Genomic DNA, 16,572 nt, shown 5'->3' with positions numbered 1-16,572 from the left:
CCATTGATGGGACTAAGAGAAAGTGAAAGAAATTAGTGCCTTGCCTGAGTGGGTTTTAGCAATTTATCCACATAGTTCTGTTTCCCCTACTAAATACCTTCTTTTAACAGAAACAGAGTCCTTGGGAATCCTTCAGTGTGCATGAAGTTTCAAGAAAGAAAAGCCTTTCCATCTATTATCTCTCGCTTCTTTCTCTTGCATTCTCTTCAGCGTTTCTCTTTTTGTATTTTCTTTTGTACTCCATCTGTCATGTGCAACCTTACTGGTTCCAAGGCCTTACCTACTTTCTTAATAAGCCTACACAACCACAGTCAAGGCTGTTCTTGGAACTTGTTCACTAAACACCTGCTCTGAATTCCTTTGCTTTGTGGGCTGGTTCTCGTGGTCAGCTGGTCAATTGTAATGCTTTTCTTAGAACCTGTTGTACCTGGGGACAGACTAGATTTGAGCAACCATTTTATTTCGACAAAAAAGTTAATTTCTATTATTTACCTTCATTTTAACAAAAGCAAGGAGTTGGAGTCAATGACCTCCTATGGTTCCTTCCAGTATGGATTGTGGAGTTGGTGCTCTGCTGAGTCAGCAGAGCTGCAGGCAGAGAAGGACATTCAGAAACACACTCAAGTATCTCAGTAAATTTTGTAACAGGCTTATAGATATAACCATACTGAATAGTTGCAGTTGCAAATCACAGCAGTTGTTTCATCAAATACAATTTCTTGTCACATGGCCTTTAATAGTAGATTTGACTGTACCTTTACTCTCTGAAATTCCTTTAGGCTGTGCTTTAGCATTTGTTATGTGGTATCATAACATTATCTTTTTGCTATTCTTATTTTCCCTAGGGACACTGTTTGAAGATAAAGGAGATAAACATGCCAAAAAAGGAATTTGTATTTGGGAATGTATTGAAAAGATGCACAAAAGGAGCCCTATTTTCTTCAATTACCTCTATGCCCCTGCTGAGATGGAGGTATGATTTTTTTTTTAAGTACAAGTGTTTTATTATCCTGGGTGATTCCTTGAGTATATTTTGATATCTTAATTGTTCTGATCTGAATTAAGCATTTGGTGGACAAAACTGACCCTACTTGACTGACTTGTCAATGTTTCATAGACTGATAATCTCAGTCATCTTAGTCATGGAAATATCATTTAAAGGGCCAAATTCTGGAACGTGCATTTATGGTGATCTAAATAAGGATCATTGTTTGATTTCATTAATTATATGAATTATTTTAAAATTGTCTTAAAGTTTACACATATTGTTAAAAAAAAAATTGCATAGGCCAAACCACAGTTAAGGGGAACTGAGCTTAGAGTCATAATGGGACACTTTTCATAACAATCTGATTGAATCACATTATCTGTATTGCTGTCTCATGTGATATTGTATGCCCATTAGATTGGACTGTGTCTTGAGTAATTACATAAAATTCATAGTACACTCAACATTGTAGAATTCTGCAATAGCCAGGTAAGAAGATATCTCAAGAGCTGCGAGAAAAAGGTGCTGTTCTTAATGTAGCTCTGGAGACAAGGCTGATTTAAGGTGTCCTTACCATCCACTGTCCCACAAATATTCATTCCTGTACCACTCTCTCCTGCTTTGGCAGTGAGATTCACCCTAATAAATCATTTGTTTGTGTGTCTGTCCACCAGAAAACATAATGACAGGACATCTCCACTGCCTCTGAGGCCATGGCACCACTGATGTTTTTGTTGGTGTTTGTTGGTTTTCCTTTTTCCTCCAGTTGTTCACCACATTTTATCTTAACATACTTTGCACTCAAATCTGCTATATAGACCAAACTTATTTAAAAAGAAGAAAAAATAAGATTATTTTCCTTAAGGTGTCTTGAATCTGCATCAGATCATTATTGCAGTCAGCAGTGCAGCCACTTTTATCCCACACACAACATTTATGCTCACCTAGTAACGTGGTGGTGCAAGAGGGAACAGGGAGAAAACAGGATGATGTCAATCAGTAGATAGAGTGGATAGAAAGTACTTCAGTTCTCTCTGTTTTAGAGAAACATCTGTTTTCTCTGTAGGACCATCACTGATGAGTTTGAAGCTCGCTGGGTGCTTGTTCACTGTGTGCTCTATCCATTTTGCTGTAAGCAGTCAGGAGTAGCTTTCAGTACTTTGGTAGTATTTTCTTTCTCTTTTTTATGAAGAAAACATTTTTCCTCATATGAAATGGTGTCATAGTTGCAGAATTAATCCTAATAACAGAATCAGTCATTATGACTGAGCATCAGTCTTCAGACTTCAAAATTGCCCATTCACCTGAATCAGTCATTCCTTTCAAGTAAGGTGCATGCAAACTGAAATTCTTACCCTATTTTTTGACAGAAAAGAAAACCCCATATTTTTAATACAACAATCTGTTTTAAACTGCTCTGAAAGACCCTAAGTCTCTGGCTGCCTACTTTATATTACTGTGTTTTTTCCAAGTGGCACGTCCACCTCCATTACACAGCCTATCTCCTTTCTCTGATGGTAGAGAGTCTTGGATTTTCTGCTGAGAAAAATTGAAGGGTGATTGCTATTGGGCTCCTTTTATGTCTTTAACAGGAGGCACAAAGACTGTGAGGGTGCTAACTACATGTGCTGAATTAGAGTTCTTGGAAGGCACCTGGTTTAATAAAGGATAAAATTTAGTGGTATATTCCCAAAGCTTGGGCATATTCCCAAACCTATTAATTTTAGGTTTTGATGTGACTGAGCCAATTAGCCAATTAGCAGATTAGCAAACTGCAACACTACTCACCCAGTGCAATATGCTGTCCAATTTAGAATAATCTAAAAAATGCATTTATGATATTCTAAGTCTGAAATTCAAAGACTTCCTTTCTGTCATTATAATAACCCTTTGTTTCAAATAGGCACTGAAACCAAATGTAAATATGTCCAGCCTCAAAAAGTGGGATTATTATGTAGAAGAGATTTTGGCTACAGGTCCTTCTTATGATTGGACGATGGTACCTGCAAAGTGCAGTGTTTCAGAGGAAACGGACCAAACAGATGGTTCACTCTCTCAGACTAAGAGGAAAATAGTATGGCCATGTTATGATGATGTTAAAAAAATACAACCTGATGCCATCACCAGCCTTTTAAGTGTAAGTACATGTGTTACACAGAACAGTAAGTTCTCTTATGCTCGTGAATTTTACTTTTTATTTAAGTTGTTACCTTATAGATATGCTTTATTAAAAGGATCATGATGTCAAAACAGGTGTGTAGTAAAACTGACTGGTTGAGCTTGAGAAATTATGGTTTTTCTGTGAATTAATGAGACTTCCTGCAAAGTTTATGTTGTTCTGAATGAACGCTTTTCTGGGAGTATGCTTCAGTTGTAGTTACTAACTAGTCATGGATTCATTTTTTCCCTGTCTGTTTTAAAAAATAAAATTTTAGATTACCTTCTGTAAGAAACTGTTATTTTCTTTTGGGCAAATGTTGAATCTTGCTTTCTTGACCTCTCTAGGTGTGTGGTAAAATAACAGAGACACAGATTTCCAGACAGATCAGAATAGAATCTGACACTTGTTGATTTTTAAGCAAGTGGGAGGCAGATACACAAATATAAACTGAACAACTTGGCCCAAATTTCTCAGAAAATATTTCCATGATTGTTTTTATTTTATTCATGTTTACTAGAACCAAACTGGTAAATTTAGATTCTTCACAATATTTTGGTTCTTGAAATAGATGCTTGATTTTGTCTTTTTTTTTGTTTGGGCTCATTTAGGCTGCTTAGGTTTTATCAGCAGATGAAAAATGATGCCAGTATCATGATAGTTGATGTAGTTATTTAGAGTGATTTAACATCTGTCTTCTCTTAAAGGTTTGTTCGTTGATTATAATTAATTAACAGTCCTAACATTTGGTTATCATCTTAATTGATGGTGCAGGAAAATGACAAGGGCATTATTCACTTCCTGGAGCCATTGTTTCAAGCCACATATATATCCAGATACACATCAGCATGCAGCTTTTTATTTTGAAAACTCTTTGAAGACTTTACCTTGTATTAAACCTGGGTTTATGGAGCCTGATATTGCAAAGCTTGGAAAATTGGGATATGCTGTTGGACCCCAAATTTCCCTGAATCAATGATTTTTAGCAAAGTCTTAATGCAGGAAGTTTCTGAATGGATGTTGAGTCCTTGAGGATAGACTTGCTTTCAAAAGAAAGTTAGCTTTATTCTGGCACATTCCTCAAATTTCCTTTGGTCTATTCCTTCCAATCCTAATCGATCAAACACAGGAACAATGCCCAATTAAAAAAAAATAATCTCTTGTAAAACTCCCTTTGACTTCTTAGCACTTGTAACTTCACCAACACAAAGAAAGAACAGTCTGTCAGCAGGGGTCATATCAGGGATTGTTCAGCATAGTACAGAGAACTTTCCTATCAGGTAACTGGAGGCCACAAGTACATCAGGAATACAGCAATAATGTTCTTCTGCATTTCTTCCTGGGGTAGATGCCAAACTATCCATATACACAACTGTGAGAAACTGCCATATAACAGGGAAATTAGCCATATTATATTCTAAAGATATGTGGGTCAGGTTTTATAGAGTTTAAATGTTATTTGTGAATTAGATTATAGTAATATAAGATAGCGATGGAAAGAACATTTGGAAAACTCTGAAGAGGTCGTATAAAGGTTACAAAAATATTCTTCTAAGTTTAAAAAGCAAAGAGAACTTTCTTTTAAAACAAGTTGTTAATTTAGTGGTATTGCTGATGCGAGAGAAAGACCTCTCTTTAATCATAAATCCACTGAGAATGTGTTGGTATCCAAAAAATGTTTGAACTCAGACCATATTTAGCATCGTAAATTGCTGCGGAAGATTGATTCTCACTTAGTTTATAATGATAAGCCCAAATTTGTTTGTTCTAAAGATATTTTTCAATCAAAAACTAGACAGTTCTCTTCAGGATGTAAAGCTGAAACAGAGAAGTTATTGAGTGGCTTAATTCAGAATTTTTGTGGTACAATGTGATGCTCTTCTGTTAAGAATGGATCAGATTCCAGTAGTTTTAAGAATTGTGAGAGATGAACCTGTGTATCAGTTACATCACTGAACATTAAATGGTGATTGCTTCGAGCAGGGCTGGCAGAGATGCCACTTCAGGGGTGCCAGTCCTGAAATGAGCTGTGCTGCAAATATACACTAAAGAAATAAAGCTGTATAAGGGGTCAATGAATAACCAGCAGAACAATAAAAATGGCACTTGTGATTGTGCGCTGTTTTATGACTTCCAGTTATGTGCCAAAAAAGCTGATATGTCCAACAAGACCATGAACCAAAAAGTTTATTCCAAATATTGAACAACTGGCCATGTGCAACTTGTTGCACTCACAAGTCTGAACACTTAACAGAGGCAGCATCTGGATCACGAGATACACATTCAGCATCTCCCTATTTGTGGTCTCAGAAGCCTTTTAGCCCAGGAGTTGAAGAGACAATACTGACAAGGAAGGACTTCCAAAATAGAATTCTCTGTCGCACTCAGGACAGTTCACTGTGTAGGACTTTGTCCAGATTGGTTTGTGTGTGCACAAACACGCTGTGGATACAAAGAAGGTGATCACTCTCCATAGTTCTGGAGCTTCTGCAGAGTCAACTGCTGTCTCTACCATTCAACTACTACAAAGAGGTTACTTAGCAGGTCTTTTGAAAGGCACAGTAATGCTAATTGCTTGTAGTTGCTAATTACAGGAAGTGGATATTCTTACAGTTGTATTTGTTGTAACCTTTCTTTATGCTTCTGTAAACCTGCAACAGAAGAGGAACCAGGGAGATAAATTTAAGGATTTTTTTTTCTTTTAAGGAAATGCATCTATTCATAGTCCATTCCACACATGGAAGAAAAAAAATCTGGCGTTTTCAGTAAAATTTAAAACTGAAGGGACAAGAGTAAATCTTAGTGATTTATTGACATGTATGTTTTTTTACATGGGGTTTATTGAAGGAGAATTTATTCCTAACTTTTCAAGTTATATATAGGAGATTGTTGAAAGTTTTTCATTTTAAGTTCTGGAAGCACTACTCACTGTGGAGCCAAAAAAGATGGAATGTGACCCAGTTGCTAAGTAACAAGTTTCAGTTACTTCCAGATTCTGCAGAGAAAGACTCCTGCTCAGAAGTCAAGACTAGGGCAGAAAGAGAATGATCAAATTAAAACCTGACTAACTTTTAGTAATAAAGAGCTTGTATCCTTTTGCAGCAGTTTGGGAAGCCTTTGAACATAAGAAGTCTGTGGTAAATTGATTCTGTTTTATGTCTCCCCTCCAGAAGCATTTTACATTTAGCACTTTGAAAGAGAAACAAGTAATCTAGAAAAAGCTTTAGTCTGGCTTCTGTTCATCATTGCTTATTTTTGTATCTACCTGTGAAGATACTCCAAACAAAACTATTCTGGTTTTATTTTTTAACAGGAAGAGAGCCTATGTGGCTTGTGTGGCTTTTAACTATCAGAATTTAAAACTTCTGGTTTGATTCTTGCTGTTAAACCACATTTTTTATATTTAATTTCACTTTAGAGTTTTCTAATTTACCTTCAGCAAGAAAGAGTTTGGCTTTTTTACTTTCACTTATGAGTTCAAAATCTAGTTTGGAAGTTAATTTCATGGTCAAAATGTTTTCTTACTTTAAAAATATAATAATTTTCTGTCTTTCAATCAATAGCAATTTCCTGAAGAATTTTTCGATCAAAAAGATAATAGGACTTGGAGAATATTATGAAATCTACTTTAATTATTAGGTAGAGACTTACTACCTAGTGAGTAGAGACTTACTTTCTCTACTTTGAAAATAAATGTCTTGGGGTTTAGTTGACTTCTGTATAGTATGGGAAGTCTCTGCCCTATGGCAATTTTTCATTCCATTATCAATTCTTAGTTGAACTTGCAAAATTGAATTTTTAATTTTATTTTATTAATAACCAGATTTTCATAACAATATAGTTGTTGAAAGTAAAAATGCAGAAAGGAAGCATGGCAAGGAATATGGACCACACATCAAAGTCATGACAAATGTATCAATGAGTGTTCACAAGTAAACATAAACTAATAAAATTGCCTCTTTTTACTTAACTTTGCACTATCTTATTAGCAGGAAATAACCCTAACTAGAGGTTATCAACATAGGTCATATTCCCAAGGTCCACAACAAGAACATGTTGTTACAGTTTGGCATCCAAATTGAATAAATCTTTCTGTTTCATTTCCTTCTTTTATTACAGCTTTGTATCACATTTTATAAACCAGGGTAAATGTTAACATTGGCAATGTGCAATGTTGGCGTCAGGGCGCAGAATTTGTTCTTTGTAAATATTTTCATAAAATACAGCCTGTCCTTATCATTGTTGTGTTTCTGTTGGGACAATTGGTGTTTAATTTTGTGTGTTCAGGAGAACTAGCAGAGAATTGAAAGCACAGTGGCTCCCCCAACCTGGGATATCCAGGAAGAATGATGTGGCTGATACTGTACTTGGTTGCCTTTGACTCCTGAGTCTGGTGGATTTCATTTTATAGCTCATTTGACAGAGGTTTTTGAGCTTTATTGGACAACATGGCCTGAAGGGTCACTGTGTAAAAACATTGGCTAGAAGATGGTTGTGTAAAGATGGTTGTATAAAAATGATTGCCAGGAAGTGATCAGTTAGAAATGTTTGTCCTTAAGAAAACCCTTGTTGTTTGTTTCAGGAAATCGAAAGGTTGGAAAGTAAATTAAATCAGAGCCCAGAGAGGTGGCAGCTCTTGTGGGAAAGGGTCAAAATTAATCTAAAGGATGACACCAGACAAGACAATGTAAGTAGTAAAAGAGCTCATCCAATGGAATAATTCTGTTCCTGCTGTATAGGCTACCTGGGGCACTGACAAAATCACTGTCTTTCTTGGAGTAAAATACTGCTTTTGAAAAATTTAATATGTTGTTCTAACCCATGATACTGGCTTTGTATTTCTTCGTGTAGAAAAATATATTTATACTTGTGCTATTTATCTAATTGCTTTTCCAGAGTAGATGAAGGCATATGGAAAACGAGCATGAGTATTTTACTAATACACAAATATATGATTTTATCTATTTAAAATATTTTTTAAGTACAAAAAAAGCTCATTTACTGAAAGTAACCAAAAGGACATCACAAAGTTTCAGAGATAAGTAAAGATATTCCCATGAGTAAATGGAATTATCAGTTTCTAAATAAAGGTAGGAAGTATTCATGCTTGTGTTTCCAGTTCTTGGCTGTGGTAAAAAGAATAGCTGACAATATAGATATTTCCTAAGTCAAAGGCTGCCTCTTTGCTATCTGCACTAGGAATAATGTTAGATTTTTTTTTTATGAGCTTTCCCTATGAATTTGTCACAGTAATTGCCAGCTCAAGACTGTACCCCAACTCTTCAGCTTCCTTTTTCAGATTTGCTCCACTCTGTGCAGTGGTTAGTCCACAGCACTGCTTTGTTATCTGTCCTTTGCTGTCAGGAAAGCAATATGCTTTATGTCTGTCAGTCATTCACATTCACTTCACATCCTGGAAAAATTCAAGATGAAAAAAGTTTCATCCTAGCAAAGCAGAGTTGGAAGCAGAAAATAAAATGCAAGTAGAAATATATCTGATGTCAGTCTCCTGTCCTAGCTGTTATTTAAGGATGCTCAGATACATACAGCAGCTAAGGCTGAACTCCAAAGAACTCTATCTCTAGAATGCTGTCATTTAGATTAAGACCAAATTCAGGATCCCTCTTTTGCCAGGTTATTGAGATTCTAGTAAAATGGTATGAATCTATAAAGTAGCCCTTGGAAACTGCAGTCTTTTTCTTCCCTCCCTTCCTTCGCCATGAAATTAGGTAAATTTATTGTATCCAAATATCTGATTAGTTCTAGATGCTTCTGAGAAAGCAAGGGAAATATTGTTCAACGTTCCATCACCAGAATACATGAGGCTTTTCTGAAAGACTAATTTCTCACACCTTGTGAACCCTTCTGCTTAAGAAAAGCATGGAATTGCCATCCCTGTGGCTTCTTCTCTGAGGCAGCCCTGACTTGTATTAAGAAGATTTTTTTTTTGGCCTCATAATAATTCACAACTTACATGTTGTACCACATATTGTCAGTATAATGTTGAGACAGTCTCACAATGCCAGACACATTGCATTACCTTTTTTCTTTTATTTTCATCTGTTTTAGCTCCGGAAACATCCTTCTGGCTCCTCAGGGATGATGTCAGCTAATCTACATTCCTATCAAAAGAGATCTTTGTTGGAAATACCTGACAGTGGGCTGGGTGAGGAGCAGAGTGCAAGCATCTCTCCCTCTAATGGAGTAGACAGAAGAACAACAACGCTGTACAATCATTTCACATCAAAGAATGATGAAAATAGGTAAACCAAATAATCATAGAGTATTTATGAATATTTTATTAGATTGGTAAAATCTCCGCCTTAGGAAAAAATGCAATTTTTATAGGCATAGAGTGCTTTGTGACTACATTATGCCTTCTTTGTGGTTTTGATTACATTAGTTGTCTTGATTGGTGGGCTTCTATCTTTTAGCATCATCTTTCCATCTTCCCTTTTATTAAGTGCACAAGCAAATAGCTGTACATTTAATGCACGCAAAGTACTGAAGCAGTATTTATCACAGTTACCAATAGCTAAAAATTAGGTTTAAAACTGATTCGTTTTAGTGCAGTAAAAGAGGTGTTGGAATATGTATGTAGCCACTTTGGGGCCTCTGTATATCAGCATATTTATATTATGGAATCACTCGTATTTTCTGTACCTTTCAGATCTTTTGAAGGTACGCTGTACAAAAGAGGGGCTTTGCTAAAAGGTTGGAAACCTCGCTGGTTTGTGCTGGATGTGACAAAACACCAGGTAAAAACCTTTTCAGATAATGGCCTTCTTTTATTATTAGTTTGCTCCTTTTTTATTTACTGGGTTTGTATGGATTGATTTTACAAACAATACTAATAATGATTATTTTCAGATGTGATTTGTGTTACATCATCCTAGACGTATCTATGTTTATCTTGAGTATCTTGTAGCTGATACAGCACTCTACATGGACAGAGGGGGTTTAATATTTTGCTTTTTTTGAAAGAGCGATAACTATTTAGCATATAATCATTAAAAGACTTTTTGGACTAGAAGTCATGCCTTTTTATTTAGGCCCAAACATTTTTTGCCTGCTTCACAGCTAAGGGGAAAAAAAGCCATGCAGTGCCTGAGGACATTTTCTGGGATTTGTGGTATACAAGCACTACAAGCAATTTTTTTAAACACTGCTAACTCTAGAATATAATTAAACAATTAAGTGGTGAACATAATTTGCCCTTTAACATGACCTCTTTATTTTCCAGAAGAACTGAAAACTCTTTATTTGAACTAGAGGGAAAAACTTAGAAGGTATCTCCTGGAGCGCAATTGGGCTGCTAAGAGCTAATATCATAACTGAGCAAGTTTAATTCAGGCATTTATGTTGAATCTGTAGTAGTTATTGTACGCTCAGTGTGTATGTTGTAGCCTCTTTGCTCCTCAAGCACTTTAACATGAGCATTTTTCTTTGCAAATAAAAGGGCATTATCTGCTCTGGAAAACCATAACCTGAATTACTTTAGCAGAAAAGTCCATTTACCTCACTTGACTTTTTAGTGGCTTTCTGTAGCCTATATTTGAGAAACCTGACCTGGAATCTCCATGTGAATGTCTAGTGTGGAGAGCAGGAACACAGATATCTCTGAAATGAGTTTTGTGAATTGCTTAAAATGGGTTAAAATTTCATCTCAAATCTTTATTTTTAAAAAATCCTGAAATGCCAAGTTCCTGATTGCACAATCATGTCAGGTGCCATACATAGGAGTACTTTAGATTAGTCATAGTCACATAAATTTAGTAGCAAAATTATTCATATATATTGCACCTAATCATTGTTACAGCAAAGAGCACCAAAACCAGAAAAGATCTGTTGGTCTAAGCTTTTTATCCAATTTACAGTATGCCAGAATTCTGCAGTAGAAATTTTTGGCCTTGGGTGCTTCAAATAATGGTGGGTCATGAGGCAGTAATTTTCACTGAGCCAAATATTCCACACAATAGGAATTTGTGTAACCTTTGAGACTCATGTCACGCTTTTGTTTAAAAATATTAATTTATTGTAGTCAATACACTTAAAAATATGTAATATAGATAAAGACAGTCATCTTTTGAAATGCTGATTGAGAATTTTTAGATTAGTGTGGTAAAATATCAGCAAAAAGTGCTGATTGTAATTATTCCTCCTGATACACAGGAGAGAAGATTCATTTTGCAGGAGAAAAAAATACTTTCATTTTTTTTATGACCAAATATCCTTCTGAGTATCATAAGTGTACGAGTAATACAGGTCAATCTTAGTTGGAATTCTGTTGTTTGACCTTTGCTGTGAAGATTTGTGTTACTGTTTTGCATTGGTTTATGGGAATTTATTGGGGTTTTGTCAGGTTTTTGGTTTGGGGTTTTTTTGGAACTGGTTTGCATGTTGAAACTCAGTTTACAGAGTGAATAATATTCATATCAAAGTATCTTTGCAAGGAAAAAAAGAAAAAGCAGACTTCGTTCAACCACTATGTGCAGTGTAGGAAAATGTGAGTTTTCCATGTAGTTTATAATTACATAAAATTACACTTGAATTTTTGCTGATCATTTTAAATTCTTGAAATACAGAGGGAAAGTGTTCTATTAATGCCTTGGTGAAGTAAAGCTTTTGAGTTAGTTTGAATGTAATGAACAGTGAAGAGCTGGTTCTGTTACAAAAACTAAGAAGGAATGCTGAATCCTAAAGACCAGGTTCTACTTTCATGCTTCACATGTCCTGTACCCAAAAGCAATCCATGACTATTTGCTTCTCTGCCACGAAACCCTGGTGACAAAATACTTTTCCCCCCCATCTCCTCGGGTCCTAATAATGTTTGTGGCTTCCACCCTTACCACTCCATGCCCCCAGGCTGTACCCAGGAAAAGGGAAGAAAAGTGAAAGGTCCATCTAAATGACACGTTTGGATTTCTTTATCTCTTGTGTTCCAGCTGCGATACTATGACTCTGGTGAGGATACAAGCTGTAAGGGACACATAGACCTTGCAGAAGTAGAAACTGTGATTCCTGCTTCTCCAACAATTGGAGCCCCAAAGCATGCAAGTGAAAAAGCATTTTTTGATGTAAGTACATCTGGTCTTTACTTGATCTTTATGTGAAACTTTCTTCCTTTGGTGTGTTTAACCTACTATTTTCAGCCCTTTTGAAAGGTGTAAGCTGGGAAGGAGCTGTCATACCATCTCAAGACAAGGTTTTACCTAGCTAGCATCACTCTCAACAGCAGCAGTTCAAAAATGTGACATTCACACCCAATTAGCACATTGATTATTACAGTTCAGAGTTTTCCGGTTTCCTTTTCTGTGTGTTGACTTGTCTGTCTTTGTGTTCTTGTTTTTCCTTTGCAGTTGAAGACAAATAAACGTGTGTATAATTTTTGTGCCCAAGATGCACAGAGTGCTCAACAGTGGATGGATAGGATCCAGAGCTGCATTTCAGATGCTTAGAAAGGAAAAGCATTCCATGATAAAGTCACATTTAAAGCACCTCTTCCTGGAAGAAGCTAAGTTCTGAAATGTTACTGACAGACAACCCGCCTTCCTTACATTTCAGCCAATTAAAGTTCAAAATATGTTAAAGTTCCTTTTCTGTTTAATGATTATAACCACTGTAACTGCTATTTTTTTTTCTGCAGGGAGGACTTGGAAAAATAATAATCCATTTATCCTGGATTTCCTCTTTCTTCAGTACAATTCCTAGCTATAAAAATGGGCTGTACTTGCACTATCATCTAATCCCGGTTTTCTCATTTCAGAGCTATTCTATTAGGAAACCTGTCTAAAGGAATTTGTAGAAATTTTCCCTCCAAGAAGTGTATTTTTACTTTATTTAGATTTTTAAGCAGAATGTTCTTATTTCCAAGCTAGTCACAAGTAAGAGGGAACATGTCCACAATTCCTCAAAACAAATAAATAAATAAAACTTGTGAGTCCGGTGACATACATATCAGGTTGCCAATGTTTATAGACAGTTGATATTTTTTAAAGACCAAAAAGTGACTTTCAAGTGTCTTCTCAGTGTGCAGGTCATTCTCTAATCTTGTGCTCTGCTGAGTGCTTCTGCAATGTCGTTATGGAATTTCAAATTCTAGGGATTATCTGAAGACCATAGCACTTTTATTTTGGATCCTGTTTGCAATTACAATGGGATAAACGAAAGAAAACTGGCCGACACTATCCAGGAGAAATGGAAAACAACAAACTAGGAATTCAGTAGAAGAAAGATCTCTTATGTGTGAGTTGTATATGTTAATTTATATGCTGTTCTGCTCACTGTAAAATAAAAAATAACAAACATGATAATGCACTAAACAATGAAGCAAGCACTTGCACTGAAATCTTTAAAATGCAGACATTTTGCAGGACAGAGGTAAGTTATTTGTAGCAGAACAATACTAGCTAGTTAACAACATTTACAGATATTAAATATGTACATAATCCAGTTTGATGTGTTGTGATTTGATACTTTTTAAACATTTTTTTGCACATTAATTGGAAGACTGTTTATAGATTTTTACTTTTGATGAAATTGTGTTTGTTCTGCTTAAAATCCTGGCAAAACATTTTTAATAGCCCCAAATTAGTAGAAATTTTACAGTCTACGAATAGTGAGAACATTGAGTAGAATATGTAGGTAATAAAGCCATTGTTTTTACTTTGAAATGTTAATATGTTAAATAGCACACTAATATTACAAAAGGTCTGTATATATGATTCACTATTTTCTCATTTTTCCAGACGTTCTGCTTGTAATTTAATGTCAGCCTAACCAAACTGACTATACTTACAAGATTTTTCAGTTATTAAATTTTGTGGGTTTTTTTATAACTAATGTATTTTGTCAGAAAGGAACCTAGATTTCTCACCACACACAATAGGAAATGCAGCTGTTTTTAATGCCTTTGCAATTTCAAAACAAAAATATGAAGGATTTTTCTAGCATTTTTCAATTGACAGATTTCCACCTGTGACAATGGTGTTTGCACATTTGTATTTTTCTTTGTATATGAAGTACTTTTATATGTACTTTGTAAAATACTGATTGTGTTCTTAGGTTATATGAAAATATACATACCACTGCTTATTTTGTAACTAGTTAATTTTAACTCTTGTATGTTATGTGATATATGTATGCTAACCATCTTGTAATAAATACACTTCTTAAGGAAGAGTAAAACCTTTCCTTTTACTGTAAAAGAGAAAAAAGCAAAACCCACATGTTGAAATATTCCATGGGCACAAGACAAATCCTTATTTACTCTGTATTGAGAATAGTGGGTGTATTAAAAACTATGTGGTCTTTTGTATACTTGTAAATATTCTTACATCAAAGTTGCACTTGAGCATCCTTAACTCAAACACTTGTCAACAGTAACACTAAAGAAATCAGAATTTAAAGCAAAATTATCATTCTAACAAGTCTCAATGTATAGCCTTTACTAAAAGGCTAAAAAATACATATAGTGTTTGTACTAAGTCATGGAAAAATGACGTTAAATAGATTTTTAAAAGAAGATTCTCTGTTGTGTTGCAACATAAGTCAACTGCAAACTTTCACCCTGAAACGTCTCTCACTCATATCACTTTATGCAACAATGATCTAGTTCGTAAGAAATAAAATCTAAAAAAGTGGCAAGGTCTTGCTTGAGAATGTGCATCTAAATTGAGTAACTGAGTGCAGTGTGGGGTAGCAGAGGTAAAACGGAAAGGGAACGTGTGACGGAGGTAGGGGACCTGTGACAATTCTGGGATGCTGTGGTGCTTAGATGATACGGTTTGCATACTGAGCTTAGCATGGATGCTAATGTTGCCTTAAATGTTGATCTCAATTTTTAGTGTCTGTATTGATGGAAAATGGACTTGAGCAACTTAACTTAAAAATACCCAAATAAAAGCTGAAATGAGATAAATTATATTTGTGGTGTTTGTATAAGGAATACGCGAGGGAATAGTAGAAATAGGCTCTTGGTGTGAAGACGCAAGGTTTGCAGTGTCCCTGAGGGTCCCTTCTTTGCAAAATGAAGATTCAAAGAAAGACTTAAGAAAAAATGTGGGGAAGTTTTCATAGCGTGAGCCGCAAGGTTTGCCTGTGTGTTTAAGTTGTGGCAGCAGCAGTAGAGCATTAGAAACTGAGAATTTCTTTGGGGAAAATTCTGTGTACAAAGGGATTCATCTTCATATTCTGTGAGAAATTTTCCAGAAAAAGGAACCCATCCAGGAGTTGGGGATGAGGCAAACGTGCTTCCTCTGGTGTGTCATATCACTATTCTTGTGCTGTGTATCGTAACGTTCCTGCTATAGGAAAGAGAATTACAGTGGGCCTTACATAAGAGAAGATTGTTTGCCCTTCTGTGCTCAGTAATAAAACATCCACATAGTAGGCGATGGAATGAACTGAGTTTAAGCTTTGAAGAGTTGTTACTGGGATATTATGTTAGTGATTTCTTTTTCCTATCTAAAAAACAAGTGTTTTCTATAAAAATTCTTACTTTTCATGGAACCTTAGAATTAGTACACTAAAAAATAAAATACTTAGCATACCACAAGTGTGGGTCAGTGGTTATGTAATGATACACAAACAGCTAACAGACCCAAGAACAAATGTTCAGAATTTTGTATCACATCCCACACACGTTATTTGTATCTGATATTTTGTGAATTTCAGACATAACAAAAATGTGGCGATCTTGTCCAAATACTGTCATTTTGCCTTTTCATCCTGTGATATTCTTGGAGTATGTGTAAGTGGCTGCACCACATTTCTCATTTTTCATATTTGTGATCATCCAAATATTTTGTCTGTTCATGATTATCCTGTGGTTGCTTTGGGGAGTCAGAAAACTGAAATTAATCTACCCATTCCCCAGTTATGCTGAAGTTCATGCTGAGTATCACTGTCACCCCTACTTTCTGGGGTATTGTCAGCACTTGATCAGTTGCTTCCCAGATTTTGCCTACTGGGCAAGCCAAGGGCAGTGTCTGCATCCACGCTGTCATTTGGGAAATTTTCGTCTTTGAGTTTTTTCACATACAACTTTTTCTTAATTGACTGTCAAATGAAGATGCTGCATTGTTTCCTCTCTTCACTTACTTGTCCAACCAGCCTCTCAAAGGAGTGAATTACTAATACAAATGCTGCTGATGAGAATTGGTTTTATGTTTCTTTTTCCATAATACAAAATCTTCAAATCAATTAATGTAATCAGCGAAAGCTACCATCTTTATACACAGTCATATTACAATAATTAAATAGCTCCTCTTCTTACTACTGACAGTTATGGAAGCTTCTCCTCCATCCAAAAGCTGCCTTTGGGAGCCAGAGGGACTAACACTGATGTTCTTTCCAGTTTAGCAAACACGTGTGAAATAACACAGCTCTTAATGACTTGAGATTGTAATAGTGCTCATCTGAATCA

At 35.6% G+C, this 16,572-nt stretch overlaps 1 protein-coding gene across 5 annotated transcripts in view; it reads left to right on the top strand.

The window, feature by feature from the left end:
* The window catches only part of SBF2 (SET binding factor 2), a 257,500-nt gene extending 242,429 nt beyond the window's left edge, over positions 1-15,071 (top strand). For all 5 annotated transcript variants that reach the window (XM_051803854.1, XM_051803853.1, XM_051803856.1 and 2 more), the window contains 7 exons: positions 846-973; positions 2,892-3,125; positions 7,729-7,833; positions 9,216-9,409; positions 9,817-9,904; positions 12,092-12,223; positions 12,506-15,071. In XM_051803854.1, the coding sequence (XP_051659814.1) occupies positions 846-973; positions 2,892-3,125; positions 7,729-7,833; positions 9,216-9,409; positions 9,817-9,904; positions 12,092-12,223; positions 12,506-12,604 (980 nt within the window). In that variant the 3' untranslated portion in view covers positions 12,605-15,071. The remainder of the gene's footprint in view (positions 1-845; positions 974-2,891; positions 3,126-7,728; positions 7,834-9,215; positions 9,410-9,816; positions 9,905-12,091; positions 12,224-12,505) is intronic.
* Positions 15,072-16,572: the final 1,501 nt, after the last annotated feature.

The sequence above is a fragment of the Manacus candei genome, unplaced genomic scaffold, assembly GCF_025592945.1.
Source record: "Manacus candei isolate 608988 ecotype Guabito, Panama unplaced genomic scaffold, ASM2559294v1 h1tg000060l, whole genome shotgun sequence".
Taxonomy (NCBI): domain Eukaryota; kingdom Metazoa; phylum Chordata; class Aves; order Passeriformes; family Pipridae; genus Manacus; species Manacus candei.
Note: the sequence above shows the minus strand (reverse complement) of the source record. Positions and strands in the feature narration are given on the sequence as shown.